Source organism: Debaryomyces fabryi, assembly GCF_001447935.2.
Source record: "Debaryomyces fabryi strain CBS 789 chromosome Unknown contig00076, whole genome shotgun sequence".
Lineage (NCBI taxonomy): Eukaryota > Fungi > Ascomycota > Pichiomycetes > Serinales > Debaryomycetaceae > Debaryomyces > Debaryomyces fabryi.
Genome location: NW_015385502.1, coordinates 22,315 through 44,507, shown reverse-complemented (window position 1 = coordinate 44,507; position 22,193 = coordinate 22,315). Strand labels below are relative to the sequence as shown.

The window sequence follows — 22,193 nt, the reverse complement described above, 5'->3', positions numbered from 1 at the left end:
ACACTTGGGGCAATTCGAAGAAATTGAAACCTTAATGAAAAAATTATTTAAAGAGGTGCTTTTCACAGACAAATGAAAAATGATGGATAGCTAATAATCCAATCGCTAAACAATCAAAAATGAAATTCTCAACCGCTGCTATCTTATTTGTTATTTCTTTAACTTCTGCTACTTCAACCGAAGGTGGCTCTGTCTCCACAGAGGTCCACACTGATACTACTGTTGCTACTGTCACCAGCTGTGCTTCTACCGTTACTGAGTGTCCAGGTAAGGTATCCTCTTCTGTTGCTGTGCCATCATCGGTTGCTGCTGTTTCCACACCAGGTTCTGTTACTCATTCGGCTTCTTCGAACACTACTAGCCCAACTATCTCCTCAATTGAAGGTGGTGCTGCTATTAATGGTGTCTCAGGTCTTAGTCTTGCTGCTTTGGCTGCCGGTTTATTATGTTTATAAGTTTAGTGTTATGCTAAAAATTATATAATGTAATATTCACTAATATAAGTGATACCTATTTTTATACTGTTATCTATTGCTAGCCGGGCCCTGCTCGGCAAGCTTGTCTTCTAGATGCTTAATTTTTGAATTGGCAATATCCAACTCGTTTTGGTAATGTGCTATCGTTCTATCGTTCTTGTCAACTTCAATTAACAAATTATCACAGATTATTCTTATTGACAGTTGATGGGAGGTTGACTTGATAAGTTTGATTTTTTCTCGCATGGTTGTGGTTGATGATCTCGAAATCTGTTTCTTTAAATTACGGTATTTGAATACCAACTTGTAGTATGCCTTATAGAAGTTTTGACAATTGGTTAGCTCCTTTATATACTCTTCTCGTAATGCCTTGTACTTCTCGTTTATGTCAGTGGGTACCTCAACCTGGCTGCTTAGATCAACATATGCATTCAACTCGTTGAGAAACTTATTTCTGTCTTTAACTCTATCAAAAATTTCGAGCAATCTTTTATCATTTTTAGTGACGACTCGATCTTCATCTCCGGAACCTTTGTGCGCTCCATTAGAGTATCCAGACGTATATTTATTATATTTGGCATTCAACTGGGCCGTAGTGATATCATTCTCCAAATTTATTTCTCTTTCTAAACTTTTCAAGTCATTATCTATAGAATCAACATATTTCGGTTCATATGATTCCCTTTTCAGTACCAGTGGACTCGGATACCGTCCTGGATAGTCAGTAGGGAGTCTCTTCTGCGTCCTGCTCCTCAGGCCTGGTGTATCTCTATACAAAATGCCCGTGGACAAGCTTCCAGGCACTCGCTCTGACAAATTGTTCACAACTTCGTTTGTGTGATTGTATCTGTTGAAAATATAGTCAATATCGCTATTTAGCTCATCGTCCGAATCATCAAGCACCTGCGAGTCTATTATATAATGGTCACTAAACAAGTCCTTATACTGCGAATCCCTACCCAACGTCTCTCTCTTATCTAGTAGGTCATGTTTGTACTGTCTATCATTATTTTCTGATTTTTCTGCGTTTTGACGATGCGACCTCTGCAATGGTTTAGTACTAATTGTGTCCTCATTGTACCTTGGATATGTTTGTATGGTATTATTATAATCTACAGTAGGTTCATTAGTCAAAGGTGACGTGGGCCCAAAAAGAGACGAATATGCCTTACTTAAGATACCTTTTTTCGGAGTTTCCATCGAGGTATAACGCTTTTTGGTTAGAATTGTGGTTATAACTAGTGTTTTTGTTTATCTAAACGGTCGATCGCGATTGAAAAATAGGAAGTTTACAGGTTACAAGAAATGCTGCACCAGTTTACAAGTTAGAGTAATTTGGTACCTTGAGTAACTTGCTTTGACTCGTTTTCACAAAGCTTTATCATCGAGTTCCTACGGGTTTGAGGCTCGTTCGACAAATGCGATTACTGGTAGAAACCGTTGGTAGAAACGTTGAAAGTGCTGATTTTCCGGTTAAACTTTGTTGTTTTCGAGTTATGAAAAGAATAGGCATTCAGGATTATGGCCATCGATGAAAATACGATGAGCCCTAAATGGCAACTTTGGAATCTATGGGTACTGTTGCTGGCATATGACAATAGTGCTCCATAATTGTTTGGTGATTAGTTTTGTATCCCGTGATTGCCCCATAACAATAGAATGAGTACCGAGAATAGCACTGTCCAATAATGTACCGCAGAAGTGTTAACGGCCCGGACTATTCATTAAATAACGTTACAGCTACTTTCTGCATAAGTCGGCACCACGGCCTAAGACATCACATATCAATCGTGCCAATCGTGTATGTAAGTAGCTGAATTCGTACTTCGTTTAAAATCTGACCGGATTCGGCTAGCTGTACCTGAAAAACAATAAGGGGAAACAATAGGAGGCTGCGAAATTGAGTTTCGTGAATAGGATAGACTGGAAGAAGTGCCGTTTGATCAAGACGGAAGAATAGAGATGATAATATATATGTAAGCCAATGCCGAGGTAGTTAGACGATAGGTGGCAGTTAGCTCCTAATAAGTTCATTGCAATACAATTGAGCCTATTCGGCCCCTACATAGGCGAACGTGCGTACAAAGTATACATTATGCAGACACCCTTAGTTTAACTACCACCATATAATGTCAACATGCTATCTTCGGATATCCTTGAAGTGATAAGGTTAAGCGACAGTTTATTGCTGTTGAAGCATTGTGGGCATGGACAGAAATGGAGTCTTTGTTGTGGCCTGTCCTAATTGGTATTAGGCGTATTACCACATAAGTCTGGAAGCTATTATTCACACTAGTGCGAGGGGGTCAACGAACAATAATACTAGATGAGGCCGTAAGTCGTATTAAGGTATGCACTTATATAAGTATGCCAATTCCTTCATGAATTAATTCGCTGCTATTGCAATTTTTCATCGAGGAATATATTGTTCTGGGTATAGAAATCTCATAATGCTCAATGGATATGCTTCATCACACACACCACTCGGTCAATTTTCCCTCCAGGACTATTCTTCAACATTGTATGCATCAGAAATAGAACAACACGAGCAAGTAGTTGATGAATATCGAGATGAGATATACGAAGCATTGGTCAATTCTTGTAAGACAAACATACCAAACATTGAAGCATTTCAAAAACAACCCTATTTGACCTTCTCCATCAGACTCAAATTACTTGATTTTCTATTTAAAATGTCTGTTAGATTGAAAGCTTTACCCTTTGTATTTTATAGAGCAGTAAAAATATTTGACAGGTATTGTTGCAAGAGGATTATCTTGCTTGATAAAGCCCAATTGATAATTTCTACATGTCTTTGGTTAGCCGCAAAGTTCGAGGGAGGGAATAGCCACTTCGTTAATTTGAACAATATTGAGAAGTTGGCCTCGGTTAAGACTATCAATGACTTGGGTTACGGTGCTGGGGGTAAGTTCAAGGGTCCAACGGAAAGGTACCGTATGCCCAAACTCAACGAGTTCATCAAATTATGTGGTACGAAATGCAACTATTCAGTTAAACAGTTCAAGCAAATGGAATTGCATATATTAAAGACCTTGAACTGGTCGTTCAATGATCCGTCCATTGAAGAATTTATTGTCCAATCCCCGGAATTTAGTATTTTGAAACAAAACGAATTGTTCCAAGTTAAAAGGTTTATTTCATATGTTTCCGTTTATTCATTTGCCCTCATGAATGTTGGTGTTCTCAATTTATGTCTAGTAATCACCGACTTGGTCAACGAAATCCTAAAAACCCGAGAAACAAGCAATCACTATGACAAACTATGTCATTCAATTAATAGAAAAGACTACTTGTTTATCAAACAGCACCTTATCAAGGCAATTGTCGATGCATCCGGCCCGCTATTATGCTACTTTAACTCCAAAGGTCCTAATTATTTCCACCATAATGTTATGAATATTTACACCAACTCGTTTGGGTCTACTCTCGATCCAGCTACTAATTTGACTCTACTCCCTAAAGAGCTATATCCTGTCTTCAAAAAGAATGCTTCTATATTTGCAAATGATACGTTCATTTCTGCATCATCAACCACGTTATCCACTGCCTCAACCATACTTCCCATATCATCACCTACTTCTACCAACACTCTTTCTACGTCATATTCATATCCATCCCCACAACGCTATAACACTAACTGTGTCATCAAGCCATCTTCGCCAGAGTCGTTGAATTAAATGGGTGCAATCAATTACTCAGATTCCATATAAAAACCCAGAATACTCCATCTATCATTAGCATTAGCTTCGAATAGCTACAAAAAAAGCAAGCATTCCCCAAAATTGGTCAAAATATAGTATCAACCGCAAATGGTTCCAAAAGTAGCCCCATTTCCCCCCCTCCATTTAATTCAATCTTGCTGCTCATATACAACCCTTCATTTCGCATGCGGTAAGCATATCCCTCCCCATCACTCAAAGATTCATTTCCATATGCATGTACATTAATAAGTTTCATATATAATTACTGCTTGCTACCATTCGCTTATTGTGATTTTTTCATTCTTGTTTTGTATTTCGTCTTTTTTTCCATCCTATATTTCTGTATAATATTTGCTATGCCTACGTTTTTCTATCTACGTTTAACCAATTTGCTTTTTATTTCATCTTTTATTTCACTTTAATTACATTTGTATTCTTATATTACACCCTTATTACACTTGAAGTACGATTTATATATCCCTTTATTTCCCTTTATATATACGCTATAATTTACATTGAGATAAATCTCTAGAACTCTATGGCATATTTTGTAAATACATTATTCAATCATAAACACTTTCCAGTGCTTTATACTGGTGTAAATATTTTAATAACCTATAGATTCGTTGAAAAGACACTGCCACTAATAGAAAAAAATTGCGTGTGTATTAAGCAGTACTAAAAATCGCGATGCTAAAAAGGAATCAACTAAAATAAAGAAGAGAATAACTGATTTTTTTAAATAATAACCGTCGTTTATATCGTTTTTAAAGAAAAATTCAGCCTATCAGCATTCATTAGTAGGTTAAACGAATTTATTACACGAAATTTGAGACAGTGTTAGTTATATTGAAATTTATTTAGTGTATAATACTACCAGTTGCTGTTTGACGAACGAAAAGTTGGAACAACAAGAAATCAACCAAATACACATATTGGTTTAGTAAAATTAAACCAAAGTACAAAGAAATTAATATTTAATACAGAATGATGATATTTTCATTTTTGGTAACGCTTTTCATACTTGGTGCTCAGGTGTTGGGTGAAAACATGAAAGAGTTAGTCGGTACATGGTCGTCGAAATCAAATACCGTGTTTACAGGGCCAGGGTTTTATGACCCGGTTTCAGAATTATTGATTGAGCCAGATTTACCAGGTATTTCGTATTCTTTTACTGAAGATGGCCACTACGAAGAGGCTTTATACAGAGTGACATCGAATCCTCAAAACCACTCTTGTCCTACTGCTACTTTGATCTATCAACACGGCACATACACAATATTGACAAATGGATCGTTAATTATGACCCCTATTGCGGTTGATGGAAGACAATTGTTGAGTGATCCATGTGGTCTGGATACTGAAAGCGACACCTCGCTCTACTCGAGATACGTGCAAAAGACCTGGTTCAAGAAGTTCCAGGTCTCGGTTGATAGCTACAACGGAAGACGTATGTTGCAAATATACCAATTCGATGGTTCTAAGATGCAGCCATTGTATTTGGCTTACAAGCCTCCATTGATGTTACCTACTTCTGCCTTAAACCCAACTGACTCAGCTTCCGAAACTAAGTCGTCGTTAAGAAAGAGAATTAAGAGATCATTAGAAAACCAATACAGGTCAAATGCTAGAATTGAAACCTCGTCTGCCAAGTACGAGTTCTGGTGGTGGACTGCTATTGCCGGTATTGGCCTTGGCTCCGCCGTTATTTTCTTACATTAAGTGACTAAATTTCACCCAGTGATAATCCCATCATGATATATCGTATTATAATCTCTATACGTGTCATTTTTGTTCGTTTACTATGTTTATACACAATTATCTATTACATCGACCCTTTTTGTAGGAGTGGCGTGGCGCACCCATTTTCGGTAATCCTTTATGATCATTGATAACGAAGGATATCTGTCAAGTCGTAAGAGCAGTTTATAATAAAGCAAATAAAGTATTGATAAACCATGTCATGGTTCAGTGGAAGCACGGTACCCGTTGCTGATTTAGAGCTGAAAATTAATGAAGCTACTTCTGAATCTATCCCAAATGGTGAGCTTGATTTGGCCATTGCCTTAGAAATCACCGATTTGATTAGGAGTAAGAAAATACCACCCAAGCAATGTATGAGATCGTTGAAAAAACGGTTAACTGCTACACATTCTAATCCAAATTTGCTTACCCTGACATTGAAGTTAGTGGATTTGTGTGTTAAAAATGGGGGATATCACTTTTTGGTAGAATTAAGTAGTAAAGAGTTTATCGATTATTTGGTCGATTATATATTCAAGATTCATTACAACACTAAGGACTCGAATGTAATAGAGAATGAGGCAAAATTTAAGGTAGGTAGCTTTATTTTATCGTTGATTAAGGACTGGACGCTAGTGTTTGAAAATCAGGCTCTGTTGAATTATGTCGAGAGGAGTTATCATCAATTAATGAACCAAGGATACGACTTCCCGGAGCTGGAAGTAGGGGGTCAATTGTCGAATAATTTCATTGATTCAGAAGCACCGCCCGATTGGATTGATAGTAATGAGTGCATGATTTGCTATAACCCATTTTCATTGATGAACAGAAAGCATCATTGTAGATCATGCGGTGGCGTTTATTGTCAAACCCACTCATCTCATAATTCACCTTTGGTTGCTTTGGGGATAATGGAGCCAGTTAGGGTTTGCGATAATTGTTATGAAAAGATAAAATCCAAGAATAGTAAAAACTTGAGTAAAGTGAGACATAAGAAAACCCCTTCTCACCCAACTGGAGAAAATTTGGATGATGAAGACGAACAGCTAAGGAAAGCAATTGAATTGAGTTTAGAGGAATCTCAGGTACCTGTTCGTAACCAAATACCTCCCCCTAGATCTCCTTCACCAGTGGCAAATAATGAAGCCGATGAGGAAGATGAGGAAATGAAAGCAGCTATTGCAGCAAGTTTGAAGGAGTTTGAGCAACAGGAAAAAATGTATAAACAACAGCCTGTTGAATCACAGCAGGCACCGTACCAAGAGCCACAATCTGAATTTTATAAGCATATTTTGCCATTTGACCAACTGGATCCATCATATCAAAATCAAGTACTGCAACAACAATTAACACCAATAAATCATGTTCAACAATATAATGTAAAACCTCAAGCGGAGGACTTAAGTCAACAAGAAGAAGAATCGATTAACTTATTCATCACCCTTATGAACAACATCAAGAATGATCCATCGAAACAAGCAAATATTTTATACGACTCTAATTTAAGCGAATTACATGGTAAAATAATTCAATTGAAACCGAAATTGAATAAGTCATTAAGAGCATCTATTGAGAAATATGAAACATGCTTAGAATTAAATAATAAGATTTCAACTATCAGTAGGCTATACGACCAATTCTTGGAGTCTAAGTTAAATCAAGCTTACGGAAACCATACTATTTCGACTTCATATGGTGGACCTAACCAACCAATTCAAGGACCATATCATAGCCAATCGTCTAATGACTATGTCCCATATCCGCTAGATCAAAGAGTCCTGTCACCATCTCAATTTCAACAAAATCAATCTCGAACACAGAATTACCCACCAGCTGGTTTATCACACCAAACTACCGGGTACAACAATTATCCGTCAATTGACCAAGCTACTGAGCAATCAAGCCAACCACCATTGGAATCTATACAAGGTCCACCGCAGCTGTCTCAAGAACCACCCCCAACTTCTTTTTATCCCTCATACTATCAAGAATCTGATCAAGAGAGCACCAAAAATAACCAAGATAGTAGTACCACGCCATACTATTCATCTCAAAAAGAAAATGAGAGTGATAGAAATGAGCCCGCGTACCCTTATCAAGCGACGTACCCTCCTCAAGACTCAAATGGTTCTTTCAATCAGAACACTCCCTCTCAACCAAGCTACAATCCTCCTTTACCTACTGAACCTTCTTACCCTCCTTTTGAACAAGATGATGATGCAGAAGATCATGCTGCTGCTAAGTTTCCCTCAATTAATCAGCTTAATTCTGATGAACAATCTACTTATATAGAAAGTCAAGAAGATTCAAAGGTACCAACAATGCCATCTATGCCCCAATTTGATCAACCTAGTCAGGAATCCGAGAGAAAGAGTAAATTGGTAGAAGAACCATTGATTGAATTGTAGTCTTATATTTTTGTTAATATACAAGCAAGTCAAGCAATTCTTATCAGGGCCTCTTCCCTATTATCGAGATCAATTTCGCACCTAATTTTTATTTTATCGCAATCCAAGATTTTGAAAATTTTTCAATCACTTATCTAGTGCTTAGCAATTTATTCCTAAATAAATATATATTTTAACTTAAAGTTAGATTATTTTGAAAGAGAAGCTACTTGTTTGCTTGCACATCATCTTGCTTGATTATATCTTGTTTTTTACTACGAGAGCTGCCGCTTGAAGTCTAATAATTTATTTACTCACAAATATCGTGAGTTCATTTGATTAGTCTACATTGCCCATATAAAGTCTAAAATCCTTAGTTCGTGTGAATATTACACCGCTGGATTATATCGTATTATCTGTAATAATACTAGAGAATTTTTAACTTACTTCACTTATAAAATAAATCTTGAAGAAAAAAGCTAGAGTCCAAGTTATGACCCCATCGATTGAGGTATACCATGATGAAATCCTTACATATGATACTATGTCAAAAGGATATAACAAGGGCCCAATTATTAAGAATTTTGGTCCTGAATTTTCCAAAAAGCTAATTAGAGAAGCGTTAGCAACCCATATTTCAAATATTGATCACGAAATATGCAATGCCGGAGAAGAGGACTCTTTTTTTGTTGTTGATTTAGGTGAAGTTTATCGTTCCTACATGAAATGGAGGCAAACATTGCCTAATGTTCAAGCTTACTATGCTGTCAAATGTAACACTGATTTGTCAGTGATCAAATTATTAGGTCAATTAGGTGCAAATTTTGATTGCGCTTCAAAGAATGAAATTGACATCGTTTTGAGTTTAGGATTCTCCCCGGATAGAATTGTTTACGCTAATCCATGCAAGACTAATTCTTACATTAGATATGCCAATGAAGCTAACATTGAATTGACAACTGTTGATAATCCTCAGGAATTATACAAATTGCAAAAATATCATCCTAAATGTGGAATCTTGATTAGAATTGCTACCGACGATGAGACAGCTCAATGTCGTTTATCCACTAAGTTTGGTTGTAGTGTTGATACGGCAGTGAACGAATTATTGCCTCTAGCTGCAAAATTAGGTTTAAACATTAGAGGAGTTGCTTTCCATGTAGGATCAGGAGCCAAGGATTTTGATTCCATTCATAAGGCTGTCAAGGATTCAAGATTTATTTTCGATAAAGGTATTGATGAATACGGATACGGTGATTCCATGAACATTTTAGACATTGGTGGAGGTTTTGAAATGGAGACTTTTGACAAGTCTTCAGCAATGGTAAAACTATCATTAGAAAAATACTTCTCCAGCGATTACTGCTCATCGCAAAATATTAAGTTTATTGCAGAACCAGGTAGACTAATGGTCTCTAAAGCCTTCACATTGGCTACGCATATTATTGCGCGTAGAGATCTTCCAGCGTCCTTGAAGGAGTCTAATGACCTCGAGGCGATGCTCTACATCAATGATGGAGTCTATGGTAACATGAATTGTATTCTTTTTGATCACCAAAACCCAATTCCTCATGTTTTGACTCATAAGAACAATTTATGTTTCGACGAGCAAGAATCCGATAAAGCTACAAAACACCACTTTTCCATTTGGGGTCCTACCTGTGATGGTTTAGATTGTGTTTCTAATAGAAGTGCTTTGTATCACAACGTTGAAGTTGGTGATTGGCTTTACTTTCCAAACTTGGGTGCTTATACTTCCGCTGCTACAACCTCGTTTAATGGGTTTAAGAATAAGGCGCAGGTTATTCGTGTAGCATCTGAAGATTTTTCAGAACTCGAATTGTGAAAGATTCACATAAAATTTCGTAGAGATTGTTTTAAGTAAATTATATAGGCAATTAAAGCTATCAACTCTTAAATATGATTTATGGCTATTAAAAACCTTTTGTTTTTATATTTTGTACTGACCAGTTCGCTATCTGTAAGCCTCGTCGCATTTTTTTTTTGATATTCAGTTTATTATCTTGATACGTTTTCTTTTATTATAAGGCAATTGCATTGAGGTGGATAAACTTTATGTTATAGTAATTATAAGATGTCTAATCAATCTCAGCGAGCTAAGAATGCTTCGGTCCAGATAAATAACGCATTAAGGGCGTTAGAGGAAAAACAACCACCTAATAAAAGAGACTTTAGTGTCTATATTACTGAAGAAGGAGAGGAATTATCTACGAAAGAAAGAGCGGTAAAAACGGTAGAGCCTCCAGCCAGCTTTAAGCCAACAGACCAACAATTATTTTTGCCTAATGGATTACCGAATTGTGAGTTTTTGAAAAATCATTTTATACATGAAGGGAGATTACACGAAGAACAGGCCATCAGGATTTTACGTGACGCCAGTGATCTCTTGGCCAGCGAACCCAACCTCTTAGACGTTCCAGCACCTGTGACCGTATGCGGGGATGTTCATGGCCAATATTACGACTTAATGAAATTATTCGAAGTTGGAGGTAATCCGGCAAATACAGCGTATTTGTTCTTGGGGGACTATGTTGACAGGGGATCATTTTCAATAGAGTGTTTACTTTACTTATATTCGTTGAAATTGAACTACCCAGACACCTTCTGGATGTTAAGAGGTAATCACGAGTGTAAACATTTGACAGAGTATTTCACGTTCAAATCAGAATGTTTGCACAAATACTCGTCTACGTTGTATGAAGAGTGCCTAAAATCCTTCAACGCATTGCCATTGGCAGCAATTATGAATAAGCAGTTTTTTTGTGTTCATGGGGGTTTATCTCCTGAATTAAGGACATTGGATGATTTGATCAGAATTGATAGATTTAAAGAACCACCAACTAAAGGATTAGTGTGTGATTTACTATGGGCCGATCCTGTTGAAGAATATGATGAAGATAACATTGACCAAACTTTCTTAAAAAATACCGTGAGAGGATGCTCGTATGCATTTACTTATAAAGCAGCATGCCAGTTTTTGGAAAGAACCGGATTGTTATCGATTATTAGAGCGCACGAAGCACAAGATGCGGGTTATAGGATGTATAAAAGAACTAAAACTATGGGATTTCCTTCATTGTTAACTATGTTTAGTGCACCAAACTATTTGGATACTTACAACAACAAGGCTGCAGTGTTGAAATATGAAAATAATGTGATGAATATTCGTCAGTTCAACGCATCTCCCCATCCATACTGGTTACCACATTTTATGGACGTATTCACTTGGTCTTTGCCATTTGTTGGTGAAAAAGTGACGGATATGTTAGTTTCAATTTTGAATATCTGTACTGAAGAAGAATTAGAAGAAGAGACTGTTGTCAATGAAGGCTATAATAACGCATATGACCATACCGCTATTTCAGCTGTTGCGTCCTCGCCAACTTCAGAACCTCCAAATGAGACAGATCCTGATTCATTTGAAGCCAAGAGACAAACGTTGCGTAATAAGGTCATTGCTATCGGTAGAGTGTCTAGAATGTACCAAGTTTTGAGACAAGAATCGGAAAGCGTGGCCCATCTTAAACAATTGAATAGCGGTACCTTGCCGAAGGGTTCATTATTACATGGAAGTGAAGGTTTGAAAAGAACTTTATCCTCGTTTGAAGAGGCCAGAAGAGCAGATTTAGTGAATGAAGCATTACCACCATCAAGGGAAGAGGTTAGTAGAAGGGAACAAGAAAAGAGTGAAAAAATTAAGAAGGATATTGAAAATACCCAAAATAGTGGTCCAGTTTTCCAAAGATTGATCAGAAAGTTATCCCAAGGTTAAACGGTTTATTTCTCGAGCAATATATGCTTATATATATAATTGTATATCAAGATAGTTAAAAATGAATGGAGTTTTTTATTGAGATTCGCACGTTTTTGAACGTAATATGGAAAACTACTCTCTCTTAGTTTTCTGATAAGCACCTACAATCTTAAAGCTATAGCAGTAAAATAACCAAGAACAGACTCTACTACATTCCATTCTAGTAAGAAGTCCGACATGACACCTAATCCGAAATTGATATTTGAACAACCGAATGTTGAGAATACAATACCACTTTCTGTTTATCAGGCTTCATCACCAGAAAAGTTCTCTATTGAGGACGATGATAAGCTTGTGCTACATGCTGGGGGTTCAGGCTATAAGATTGCGGTTTTGAGGAACGATCCGACTCATGAAGTGAAGATGCATGAAGAAATTCAAAGTATAGAGAACTCAGACATTTCATTATTTGTCCTAAATACTTGCTTCATAATATGGCTCGATGAAATACAGAAGGGGTTAGAATTACCATATCAGAGTATATCATTAAGCGCTTTGCAAAATAATAGTGACAGCCAGGCTTTATATTTACAACTATTATCGAATGACTACATTTCGAGCATACCGACGGAACCAACAGAATATACCTCGACTGTAGAGTTAATAATAACCAAGAACAAAGATATCCCCAAGAATATGGTTAATCGACTCTTTGAAAGCACGAATTCGGAGATTTACGGACTATACAATGGTCTATCAACGTGCTCGGCATTCCATTATGACTCGGAATCTGATGAGGAGAATGGAGATAACACAGATGGGTTTTATAGTATGGGTTTTCAAGACTCTGACTCCAATGCTCCAGTTTTGGAAATACCGTCATCGTGGATCGATAATGAAGAAAACGACCACGATATTACGATCAAAAATATTGGTGATGCCGATGACTTGGAGTTAGATGAAGAAGAGTTACAACGAACTAGAGACGAAAGCGCCACTCCTGTTGCAGGTATGAATGTCGATGTGGGATATGCTTCACTTGTCGGAAGTATTCGAAAACGAGGTGACGATGATGTAGGTGAATTTTACAAATCAAGAAAATTGATTTGATAACACATGAATATTAAGTTTAAAATTATTCGATGCATGCAAAAACGCTTATTATAGCAATGAATACTATACCAGTGGCATCTATATAGCATATATTTCTTAGTAATATTAGCTTTGTAAATAGATCAAGAATAATAAATTATTCAATAGTCACGAGCGCATACTCAACAATTATCACAACTAATTTTTACGGATAGGTTGAAAGAGTAAGTCATAGATACCGCCAATAGACTGATTTTACTGAGTTGTTGGAGATCTTAATGTTGTAACTATGAAAACGGCAGAAGAAAGACTTAGGTTTAAAAATCATTTTTTCAAATTAGGACAAGGTAGGTTAATACCCAGCTCTGATACTACCTACTGGGATGCATTTTGGAAAGAACCAGAGACATCTAGTGACATTTATGAATTACTTACACCATATGACATAAGAACTATTCGGGAGCAAAATAGAGCTAATTTTGTCTTAATGATAAGGGTGTTAATATTAAGATTTACTTATCTAGCACAGCATGAAAATTTCCCTAGTGAAGATGCACCCATATCAGAATTATTGAATTGCATCCGTTTTTTAACCAAGCTACTACCATTTTTATTTGAATTACCTGAGTATTCTAGTGAGTTAGAGGATATTTTGTTTTGGTCGGAAACATTTGATCCAATGGCAGTGGCCACCAGATCATCTTTAGATAATATTCAGACAACAGTAAACGTGCTAGGAGGAGAAGAGAAAAAGGAAACGTCTGGAAATAAAGAAAACATTATCGGTGTGAACTTGGTAAAATGCTTAGTGGATTTATTGTTTATCAGGTCGTTTACTATGGATGTGCCGAATGGTGGAGAAGGCAGGAGTGGTAGTAATAGAATGATGAGTGTATGGGAGCCGGGAATTGGAACAACAGCGAAATATCAAACTCCTAATCTCATGATAGATAGTAATAGGATGGAAGTATTGAAGTTTATGCTTATTTTGATGTCAACATCCATCTATGAGGCGCCATCTCAAATTGTATCTAAAGGATCAAAATTTCTTACGTTATTGGTAGCTGCTACGCCGCGTGTGGAGTTATTAATTCTTGTCTGCTCCTTGATAAACTTGTTGTGCAGATCTTCTAGAACTCCTACCGAAGAAAATATGTTGTTTTACAATAATATTGGGCTTACTGAAATGAGACATTTATGTGTTACATATGCAGCCCAGTTATTGACACTAATGATTGTCTACCCATTACCCCCTCAGCAAAACTTGCAATTTTTATATGATCTTAACCTTCTTACTACGGCTAAGCCATTTAATATGGCAAGAGTCTATATTGGAAAGTTGCGTAAAGAAAACGAACTATTATATTTGGCAACATATTTAATCAATGTTTTAAGAGCACCAATGCAAAGCTCCAAGGAGTCTGAAAGTTTAAAATTTAATTTGAATACAGGCAGACAAAATCAAATATCAATATGGGCTACTGAGTGTACAATGTTGTTATGGGAATTATTTCAATGTAACAAATCGTTCAGAATTTTAGTCGGAGAAAGGTACTTACATGAATTACTAGTAATATTGTTGTACTACGTATGCACTTATCATAAGAATGTCAATCATAAAAATTCAGTTAGAATATTTTCATATTTCATTTTGTACTTGTCCTCAGACTACAAAATCATGGATAAATTGTTCGAACAGATGGATCCTACATTTTATGAATCTTTACCTAATACGTTTAAAACCAGTCCGGGGCCAGTGACTTATAGAGATTTCATCGTTACTCAAATATGCAAGTTATTGATTACTATAACGTCAGTAAGCAACAGCACAAACAATACAAGGAATGGACCAAACTTGCTATTGACTACATTGGTAGAAATTTTATATAACTTAATTCCAGTGGTTTCTAGCAAGGACATAGAAATGAAGGATGATCCAGAGAAGAAATTAGGTAATAATAACCCTAGAGGTGGTCTTTCATACGCTGCATGTTCTTCTGTCACACAATTGATCTTAAAATTCTCTAATCGTCTGTTTTTACTAGAAGCTTCATTCAATGCTGATTTGCTTGCATTAATATTCCGATCTGTATGCACAGCCATAATTAAATACCCAAAACCATCAAGAATGCTTTTGTTTTCAATGTTGAAGAATGAAAAAGTATATGACCAAGTTTGGAGCACAATTTATAGTTTCAGTACGGAATACTTCAATGGGGAAACACTTGTGTTGAACTCTATAGAAGATAATGAAGATGAGAACATTAGTCCGTTGCAACAAATTGATTCCAATAGATCTGATCAAGTATCAATTAATTCTTCTATAGAATCAGATGCGAATGAATCAATTTTTATGAATAGTTTTACAAGTCCAAAGTCGAGGCATGATTCAATTGCAAATGGACATATACCGCCACTGACTCCCGAGTTGGATCTTAATTTCTTTGAAGATGAATCACAAGCGATTGATTCTGCATTGAGACCCAAACCACCGACAGGTATGTCTCAGAAAGCGAGGGACAAATTACCGAAAGAATCGCCCTTGAAAAGATCTTGGGGTGGGAATGATTCTTTGAGAATAATATTAACTATAATTATTCCTCATTTGAAGCTAGCCTTGAAAGAGATTTGGTCCAGTAGAGAAGGTCCTAGCATCGACAGTTTTTTGTTAGTCAAGTACATCGAATCAACTGATTTCGATAAATTAATTCAGGAGAACAAAGGGCAATTGAATTATGATTTTTTACCTACAACTCCATTAGAACCCTTGAAATTTAATTGGAGCCACCTCTCTTTAGGCTGGTACATGTCACTTTTATTTGGTAATATATATAATGCTGGAGAGAACGTCAAGCTATTTACCGGAAATAGGAATAAAATCATGAAGAATTTTTCGTCAACGTTAGTCTCCTTTAGTAAGTTTACTTCAGGCTGGACTGGTTTGAACAAGCAAGCACCAGGGACAGGTAGCGTATCTAACGAATCTGATGTGGTTTCAAATTGGGTTGAAAGTGCCCTCACCAATACTAACCCATGGGCTTACACATCTATCAAATTGTTTAAAATTGAACCCATCGCCAATGAGGGATTTTTTGGGTCAGCTAATACAAAAGCAGTCAATAGCATTATGGCTTCTCCTGGTACCCCTGCTGGTGTAAATGACATGGCTAATACTCTAGCAAGAAAATTCAGTGATTTCCGTATACGAAACAATAGTTCCTCAAGTATATCTTCAATGCATTCCACCAACTCAATTATAAACACTCCCATTGATGAACAAGAAGCATACTTCGGTAAGTATGTCCCCAGAAATTCGGTTACTTCATTGCATTCTTTAAACACGCTAAACAGGTCAAGAACAAATACCCCTAGGAACTCTGTCTGCATGTAAGAGTTCTACTCTTTTCAATTATTTAATTCGTTTGTGTATTATATTATAGATTTAACTTATATTTTTACTTTATATAGGTTATATATAGACTTAAGAAAACTTGTATTTACCTTCTACCTCCTTTACGTCCTTTCTTTTGCACCAATTCAAAACCATCATCGTCAACTATTGGGGCCTGTGGTTCATCTAGATCCATAGAATCATTAGGTTGCACCAAAGCTGGTTGCTCGTCTTCATCTTCATCTTCACTATCCGAAACATCTGGGTTATTAGGGTCTTCATTAATAACAACTTTTTCTTGTTGACCTTGACCTGACAGTTGCTTTTGTTGCCATTTTAAGTAAAGCTCGTCTATAACATCGTATTTCTTAATATAGACTTCTCTATACATCTTCACAATCATGTCTGCAATAACAAGCGCAGATTCATTGTCAACTTCGGTGTCAAACTCGTCAACCATAGCATACAATAAAGTTTCTTCGATCAATTGAACATCAACTATTCTCTCATTGAATAAATCTATCACTATACCAGAAATCCAGTCTCTCTTATCGGCGGAATTTGGTCCACCCCAGGAATTTGTAACTGCAGTGTTTAGCTCATCCCATTTATAAACGCACATACAAACACCAAGTTCAAACTTCGCTTGCTGCTTTTCATCTTCAAATCTTAAGGAGTTCACTCCTTCTTCAGCTTCAATAAAGTCAGTAGGGTCTATCAGAGTCATTTTTCGAAGCAGTTATTGTAAGCTAGAGATAACTGAAAATTTCAATTTTTTTTTTTGTATTCGATGCGACATCGATAAGAAGCTGCGATGTTCTATATTTCTGTCTATTTACTATAAATATTGTTCAGAGTATACTACTTATTTCCTTGTCTCGTTTCAATACAGACACAACTTCTTCCTCAGAAATATTCAAATTAATAAGACTATGTCTTTCGCCTCTGACATTTTGTTGAAGAATACCATTTTCAACTAACTCATTAACAACGTATTTAAACCTGAGGATTCTAATATTCGTATCTTTCAGATTAAAGTCTGAATCAGGTAATTGGAGAAGACCATTTCCATATAGTAAATCTATAAGTGTCATCTTAGAATCTATTGCTTCTAATGCCTTGTCACCATCTCTCGAAGTAAGCATTGTTAGCGAATTCTTCATCTCATCTATAATATCACCCAATGAATTTTCAGCTAAGCCGGAACGCTTCATTCTAAGTAATACACCTGCAAGAACTAGCTTTGATGCAAATGGCAAAGTCATTAGAAATTGCGAAATGGGACTGTTGACCGTTTCATTGATGGCTTTAGAAATATGCGAAATTTGTACGTGATATGATTCATTTTCTATTTCTTCTTCATTTCTAGGGTCTTCTTTACTAGACACGAACTCCTTCTCGGCAATCTCAACAGCTCTACGGCAAATAGTCAAAGCCCTTCTTGCATCTCCACTAACACTGGCCACCTTTCTGGATGCAAATCCAATAGCATCGCTATTGATAATAACCTTTCTTTTATTTTGCTTCGTAAGCATATCTAGTCTATGCTTTATAATTGAACCTAACTGTTCAAAAGTATACCCAATAAATTGGATTCTTCTCAACCCCAATCTCGAGGAGATTTTATTAGATAGCACACGTTCAGGCAAATCCATTGTGTTTGCAACCGCAATAACAATCAACTTCGAATTAGAATAAGTTGGCCAATTGAAAAAATTATACATGACATTCTGCTTTTTAGTTACAATTTGATCTAGTTCATCCATAAGTACAATCAAAGGCTTGCGTGGCGTATCTTGACTAAAATAGCTTTCTAGGAGCAACGCAGCATTAGATGCCGTTACCTTCAAACCACTAATTTTTTCCCACAATTTTTCATAAGCTACATTTGGTGAAAGTAATTTTAACCCATTTATTTCAAGGTAATCAAAATCATTCAATTCATTCATCTCAGTCAATTCTCTTAATTGTGCAATCACTTCTCTTACTGTGGCGGTTTTCCCTACACCTGGAGTCCCGCTTACATATAAACAACAACCAGTTTGTTCTTGTATAGCAGTTTCTAGGTTAAGATAAATTGATGTAAATTCATCCTCACGGCATGGTAATGAAGATAGCCTTGTGGAAGTATGCAACTTTGCTTTCACTTCTTTGAATGCTTCTGATGATGCATCTACTCCCAACGTCCCACCTTTGCTGTACTCGTCATTAGAAACTCCTTTCTTTGCCTTTCTTGGAGATAATGCTAGAATAGATGGCTTGGACGAATCTTTAATTTTCATTCTTTTATTTAAAGGGCTTACCACAGATGTGATAAATTGCCTTGATTCATCATCAAATTTAGAATGGCTATTTGGTGTTTTTGAACGTTTTCGTTTCTCCTTTGTCTCCTTTTGTTTTACGCTTGTTTTTCTTTTAGTAGGGCTTGAATTTCTAGACTCAGTTATCTCTTCATCAGATTCAAGTTCCTCGCTTGAGGGTTCATCCTGTAAGTCTAACGCCGATTCAAATTCATCAGAGCTATCATTATCTACCTCGTCTTCTTCGATTATTTGCTTGGATACGGGCTTTTTTTTAGGTTTTTTTGTTTCAACTTCATCAAGCTTTTCTTTAATCGATTTTGGCTTATCATGTGTCTTACTTGTATTGTAGGCGACGGGTACGGTTTTACGTCGGATAAATTCAATAAATTCATTGTGGTTTTTTTCGAATAAAACACAAAGATCCCTGAAATCAAACACATCAGTAAACAATTCACCCGCTGAATCACATCCTCTTCGACATACAAAGGTATTTGCTTTATTGGAATCATCAATTACAATATCATTTTTGAATTCCTCCTCTGATAATATGTTAACTTTAGTTATTATTTCATTCAACTTAACCTCATCCAAATACGACGTTATAAAAAGTTCAGTTTCGTTAAGATTAGACCTTTCTTTGTATTCTTCGATCTTAGGTAAGTCTGCATCCTCGATATCTCTCATTCTTATGAACCACGAAACAATAATGTCTAGAAAATTATCATTACCAAATTTAATCTCTTTAACAATTGCAACCTCCGGGGAATTATTATCTTGTTGAACAAGCAAAAATCCCCTTCCCGAATTTCCAATTCGTCTTCGTCTCTTTTCAACGATATCTTTTGACTACTCGTAGATTTACCTCTTCGACTTCTTCGAGACGGCGTTGTTGGCTCTCCGTTCACATTTTCGCTTTTATTTAACTCCGCATCATCCAAGAAGTATTGCCATCCTTTTAGATCTCTTTGGCTCTTTGCCATTGCAGTATATTATATTCTACACGATTGAATTCGTACCGTAGATCATGTAGTAACTAAATCATTCTTCAAAGAGGTATATCGCGTCCTGTATATAGTTCTCGTCCGTTTATCTACAGCAGAGAGATTTCTATCATTAAAATCATACATTAATAGCAGATGCAATAGGTTCAGAGAATAAGATGTCTATTTATATAGGAGGATGGGTTCGCCAACGTTAACGATTTCGTCCAAATTCAATCTCAAATCAAACGCTTTAGATAAGATGATTTTGAATATTTTCTGAACGTTTATCGAGTGGCTTGTAGAACAAAATATGACAGGAGCCTTCATGGCGTGGCCGAACTTCTTGGCCTGCTGCGTGATCTCCATTTGATCCTGATATGGCAAATCTATGAATTGGTCGTACTTGGTCCCCACCAAAAACGGAATCGCTGTCTTATTGAACCCTCTCACCTGTCTGTACCATTCCTTTATCGAGTTCAATGTCGACTTGCGTGTGAGATCAAACATAAATAGTATCGCCACCGCGTCATTCGACACCAACGGAAGCATATTGATGAACTCCTTCTGTCCCCCCAAATCCCATATCGAAAACGTTATCACCGTATTGCGGATTTGTATCTTTTTGTCCATAAAATTCACCCCAAGCGTCTGGATATAATCTTCGTCAAACGATCCCTCGACGTATTTCACCATCAACGACGTCTTACCGATCTGCGAGTCTCCTATGAGTCCTATTTTAAGTGCCACCCTACTCGTGTTAGTATTTGTTCCTTACGTTCTGCTTGCGTCCTGCATCCACATAGGCCTCCAAACTTTCCCAAATTTCATCACATACTGGTTATTATGGTCTTCTTGTTGTTCTTCCATTCTCTGTACTCCTATTACGTCCTTATTTGCTACACAATTACGTATTCTATCTGGAACGTCTCTCAAAAAGCATCTTTGATTCGCTTTGTTTGCATTTGATTCCAATTTTCCTAAAACTCACGTGAACACCTACTTCCTAATCGGGACAATTAGTCTTGACCCGTTAATTAATGGCAGAGTGGGAGAGGGTCCCCCCAGTTGGCGAAAAGGGGAATTGTCACCGACGCGGTCTTGTACCCTATTATACACGTGGTGTATAAAAAGCAGTCACAGTAGTTTATTGGTCCCAAGCTAACCTGTAAACGATACCGGGTAGATGCGCGCCCAACTCGGACGATGAATCCATACACCCATACGAATACTGTAACTTGCAAATCCGCTCAGGTTTCGTCGGTGAAAAAAAAATTCCTTAGTTAGTACCCGTGAGAGTTGGATAAAAATATCGTGAAAAAAAAACTTCCAAAGATATTAATTAATTCTTATAATTAGTATTATACCTAAACTACAAGTATGGCTGTTGGTAAGAATAAGAGATTGTCCAAGGGTAAGAAGGGATTGAAGAAGAAGGTCGTCGACCCTTTCACCAAGAAGGAATGGTTTGACATCAAGGCCCCATCCACCTTTGAAAACAGAGCCGTCGGTAAGACTTTAATTAACAGATCCACTGGTTTAAAGAATGCTGCTGATGGATTAAAGGGCCGTGTTGTCGAAGTGTGCTTAGCTGATTTACAAGGTTCTGAAGACCACTCTTCCAGAAAAGTCAAGTTGAGAGTTGACGAAGTCCAAGGTAAGAACTTGTTGACCAACTTCCACGGTATTGACTTCACCACCGACAAATTGAGATCGTTGGTTAGAAAATGGCAATCATTGGTCGAAGCTAACGTTACCGTTAAGACTTCCGATGATTACGTCTTGAGAGTTTTCGCTATTGCCTTCACCAAGAGACAAGCCAACCAAATCAAGAAGACCACTTACGCCCAAACCTCTAAGTTGAGAGAAGTTAGAAAGAAGATGATTGAAATCATGCAAAGAGAAGTTTCCAACTGTACCTTAGCTCAATTAACCTCCAAGTTGATTCCAGAAGTCATTGGCCGTGAAATTGAAAAATCTACCCAAACCATCTTACCATTACAAAACATTCACATTAGAAAGGTTAAATTATTGAAACAACCAAAATTCGATTTAGGTTCCTTATTAGCCTTACACGGTGAAGGTTCTACTGAAGAAAAGGGCAAAAAAGTCTCCGCTGGTTTCAAGGATGTTGTCTTAGAAACTGTTTAAATTGAATTGTGAATCGTAGTCTACTTTTCTATTAAATAAAGGTTTTAAGTATTTCATTTAATAACATTACATTTCGTTATGTCGATTGTAGTAAATGTGTCCTTGAAGTATAGTTCTGCCCTGTGTAGTGCCTCGTCACAACTAGTAGCTTTTGGTGGGCCGTGCACCTATGA

The 22,193-nt window shown here is 36.8% G+C and overlaps 14 protein-coding genes across 14 annotated transcripts; 9 read left to right on the top strand and 5 right to left on the bottom strand.

The window, feature by feature from the left end:
- Nucleotides 1-119: 119 nt before the first annotated feature.
- AC631_03514 (uncharacterized protein) lies at nucleotides 120-455 on the top strand (the record flags this gene model as incomplete). Its single annotated transcript, XM_015612343.1, has 1 exon — nucleotides 120-455. One exon carries the CDS (start codon nucleotides 120-122, stop codon nucleotides 453-455), a length of 336 nt encoding a protein of 111 aa, XP_015466846.1.
- A 69-nt stretch (nucleotides 456-524) lies between these two features.
- Nucleotides 525-1,676, bottom strand: AC631_03513 (uncharacterized protein; the record flags this gene model as incomplete). The annotated part of the gene is made up of 1 exon (XM_015612342.1): nucleotides 525-1,676. One exon carries the CDS (start codon nucleotides 1,674-1,676, stop codon nucleotides 525-527), a length of 1,152 nt encoding a protein of 383 aa, XP_015466845.1.
- Nucleotides 1,677-3,169: 1,493 nt separating this feature from the next.
- On the top strand, nucleotides 3,170-4,174 carry HGC1 (cyclin; the record flags this gene model as incomplete). The annotated part of the gene is made up of 1 exon (XM_015612341.1): nucleotides 3,170-4,174. One exon carries the CDS (start codon nucleotides 3,170-3,172, stop codon nucleotides 4,172-4,174), a length of 1,005 nt encoding a protein of 334 aa, XP_015466844.1.
- Nucleotides 4,175-5,185: 1,011 nt separating this feature from the next.
- ROT1 (Rot1p) lies at nucleotides 5,186-5,920 on the top strand (the record flags this gene model as incomplete). Its single annotated transcript, XM_015612340.1, has 1 exon — nucleotides 5,186-5,920. The coding sequence occupies one exon, from the start codon at nucleotides 5,186-5,188 to the stop codon at nucleotides 5,918-5,920; it is 735 nt and encodes a 244-aa protein (XP_015466843.1).
- A 236-nt stretch (nucleotides 5,921-6,156) lies between these two features.
- Nucleotides 6,157-8,349, top strand: VPS27 (ESCRT-0 subunit protein; the record flags this gene model as incomplete). Its single annotated transcript, XM_015612339.1, has 1 exon — nucleotides 6,157-8,349. One exon carries the CDS (start codon nucleotides 6,157-6,159, stop codon nucleotides 8,347-8,349), a length of 2,193 nt encoding a protein of 730 aa, XP_015466842.1.
- Nucleotides 8,350-8,872: 523 nt separating this feature from the next.
- Nucleotides 8,873-10,174, top strand: SPE1 (ornithine decarboxylase; the record flags this gene model as incomplete). The annotated part of the gene is made up of 1 exon (XM_015612338.1): nucleotides 8,873-10,174. One exon carries the CDS (start codon nucleotides 8,873-8,875, stop codon nucleotides 10,172-10,174), a length of 1,302 nt encoding a protein of 433 aa, XP_015466841.1.
- Nucleotides 10,175-10,423: 249 nt separating this feature from the next.
- Nucleotides 10,424-12,121, top strand: CMP1 (calcineurin catalytic subunit A; the record flags this gene model as incomplete). The annotated part of the gene is made up of 1 exon (XM_015612337.1): nucleotides 10,424-12,121. The coding sequence occupies one exon, from the start codon at nucleotides 10,424-10,426 to the stop codon at nucleotides 12,119-12,121; it is 1,698 nt and encodes a 565-aa protein (XP_015466840.1).
- A 219-nt stretch (nucleotides 12,122-12,340) lies between these two features.
- AC631_03507 (uncharacterized protein) lies at nucleotides 12,341-13,213 on the top strand (the record flags this gene model as incomplete). Its single annotated transcript, XM_015612336.1, has 1 exon — nucleotides 12,341-13,213. One exon carries the CDS (start codon nucleotides 12,341-12,343, stop codon nucleotides 13,211-13,213), a length of 873 nt encoding a protein of 290 aa, XP_015466839.1.
- A 271-nt stretch (nucleotides 13,214-13,484) lies between these two features.
- Nucleotides 13,485-16,586, top strand: AC631_03506 (uncharacterized protein; the record flags this gene model as incomplete). Its single annotated transcript, XM_015612335.1, has 1 exon — nucleotides 13,485-16,586. One exon carries the CDS (start codon nucleotides 13,485-13,487, stop codon nucleotides 16,584-16,586), a length of 3,102 nt encoding a protein of 1,033 aa, XP_015466838.1.
- Nucleotides 16,587-16,692: 106 nt separating this feature from the next.
- TSR2 (Tsr2p) lies at nucleotides 16,693-17,313 on the bottom strand (the record flags this gene model as incomplete). The annotated part of the gene is made up of 1 exon (XM_015612334.1): nucleotides 16,693-17,313. The coding sequence occupies one exon, from the start codon at nucleotides 17,311-17,313 to the stop codon at nucleotides 16,693-16,695; it is 621 nt and encodes a 206-aa protein (XP_015466837.1).
- A 124-nt stretch (nucleotides 17,314-17,437) lies between these two features.
- ORC1 (origin recognition complex subunit 1) lies at nucleotides 17,438-19,573 on the bottom strand (the record flags this gene model as incomplete). The annotated part of the gene is made up of 1 exon (XM_015612333.1): nucleotides 17,438-19,573. One exon carries the CDS (start codon nucleotides 19,571-19,573, stop codon nucleotides 17,438-17,440), a length of 2,136 nt encoding a protein of 711 aa, XP_015466836.1.
- A 26-nt stretch (nucleotides 19,574-19,599) lies between these two features.
- AC631_03503 (uncharacterized protein) lies at nucleotides 19,600-19,869 on the bottom strand (the record flags this gene model as incomplete). The annotated part of the gene is made up of 1 exon (XM_015612332.1): nucleotides 19,600-19,869. The coding sequence occupies one exon, from the start codon at nucleotides 19,867-19,869 to the stop codon at nucleotides 19,600-19,602; it is 270 nt and encodes an 89-aa protein (XP_015466835.1).
- Nucleotides 19,870-20,052: 183 nt separating this feature from the next.
- TEM1 (Ras family GTPase) lies at nucleotides 20,053-20,379 on the bottom strand (the record flags this gene model as incomplete). Its single annotated transcript, XM_015612331.1, has 1 exon — nucleotides 20,053-20,379. One exon carries the CDS (start codon nucleotides 20,377-20,379, stop codon nucleotides 20,053-20,055), a length of 327 nt encoding a protein of 108 aa, XP_015466834.1.
- Nucleotides 20,380-21,249: 870 nt separating this feature from the next.
- On the top strand, nucleotides 21,250-22,020 carry RPS1 (40S ribosomal protein eS1; the record flags this gene model as incomplete). The annotated part of the gene is made up of 1 exon (XM_015612330.1): nucleotides 21,250-22,020. The coding sequence occupies one exon, from the start codon at nucleotides 21,250-21,252 to the stop codon at nucleotides 22,018-22,020; it is 771 nt and encodes a 256-aa protein (XP_015466833.1).
- Between the last annotated feature and the right edge of the window lie 173 nt (nucleotides 22,021-22,193).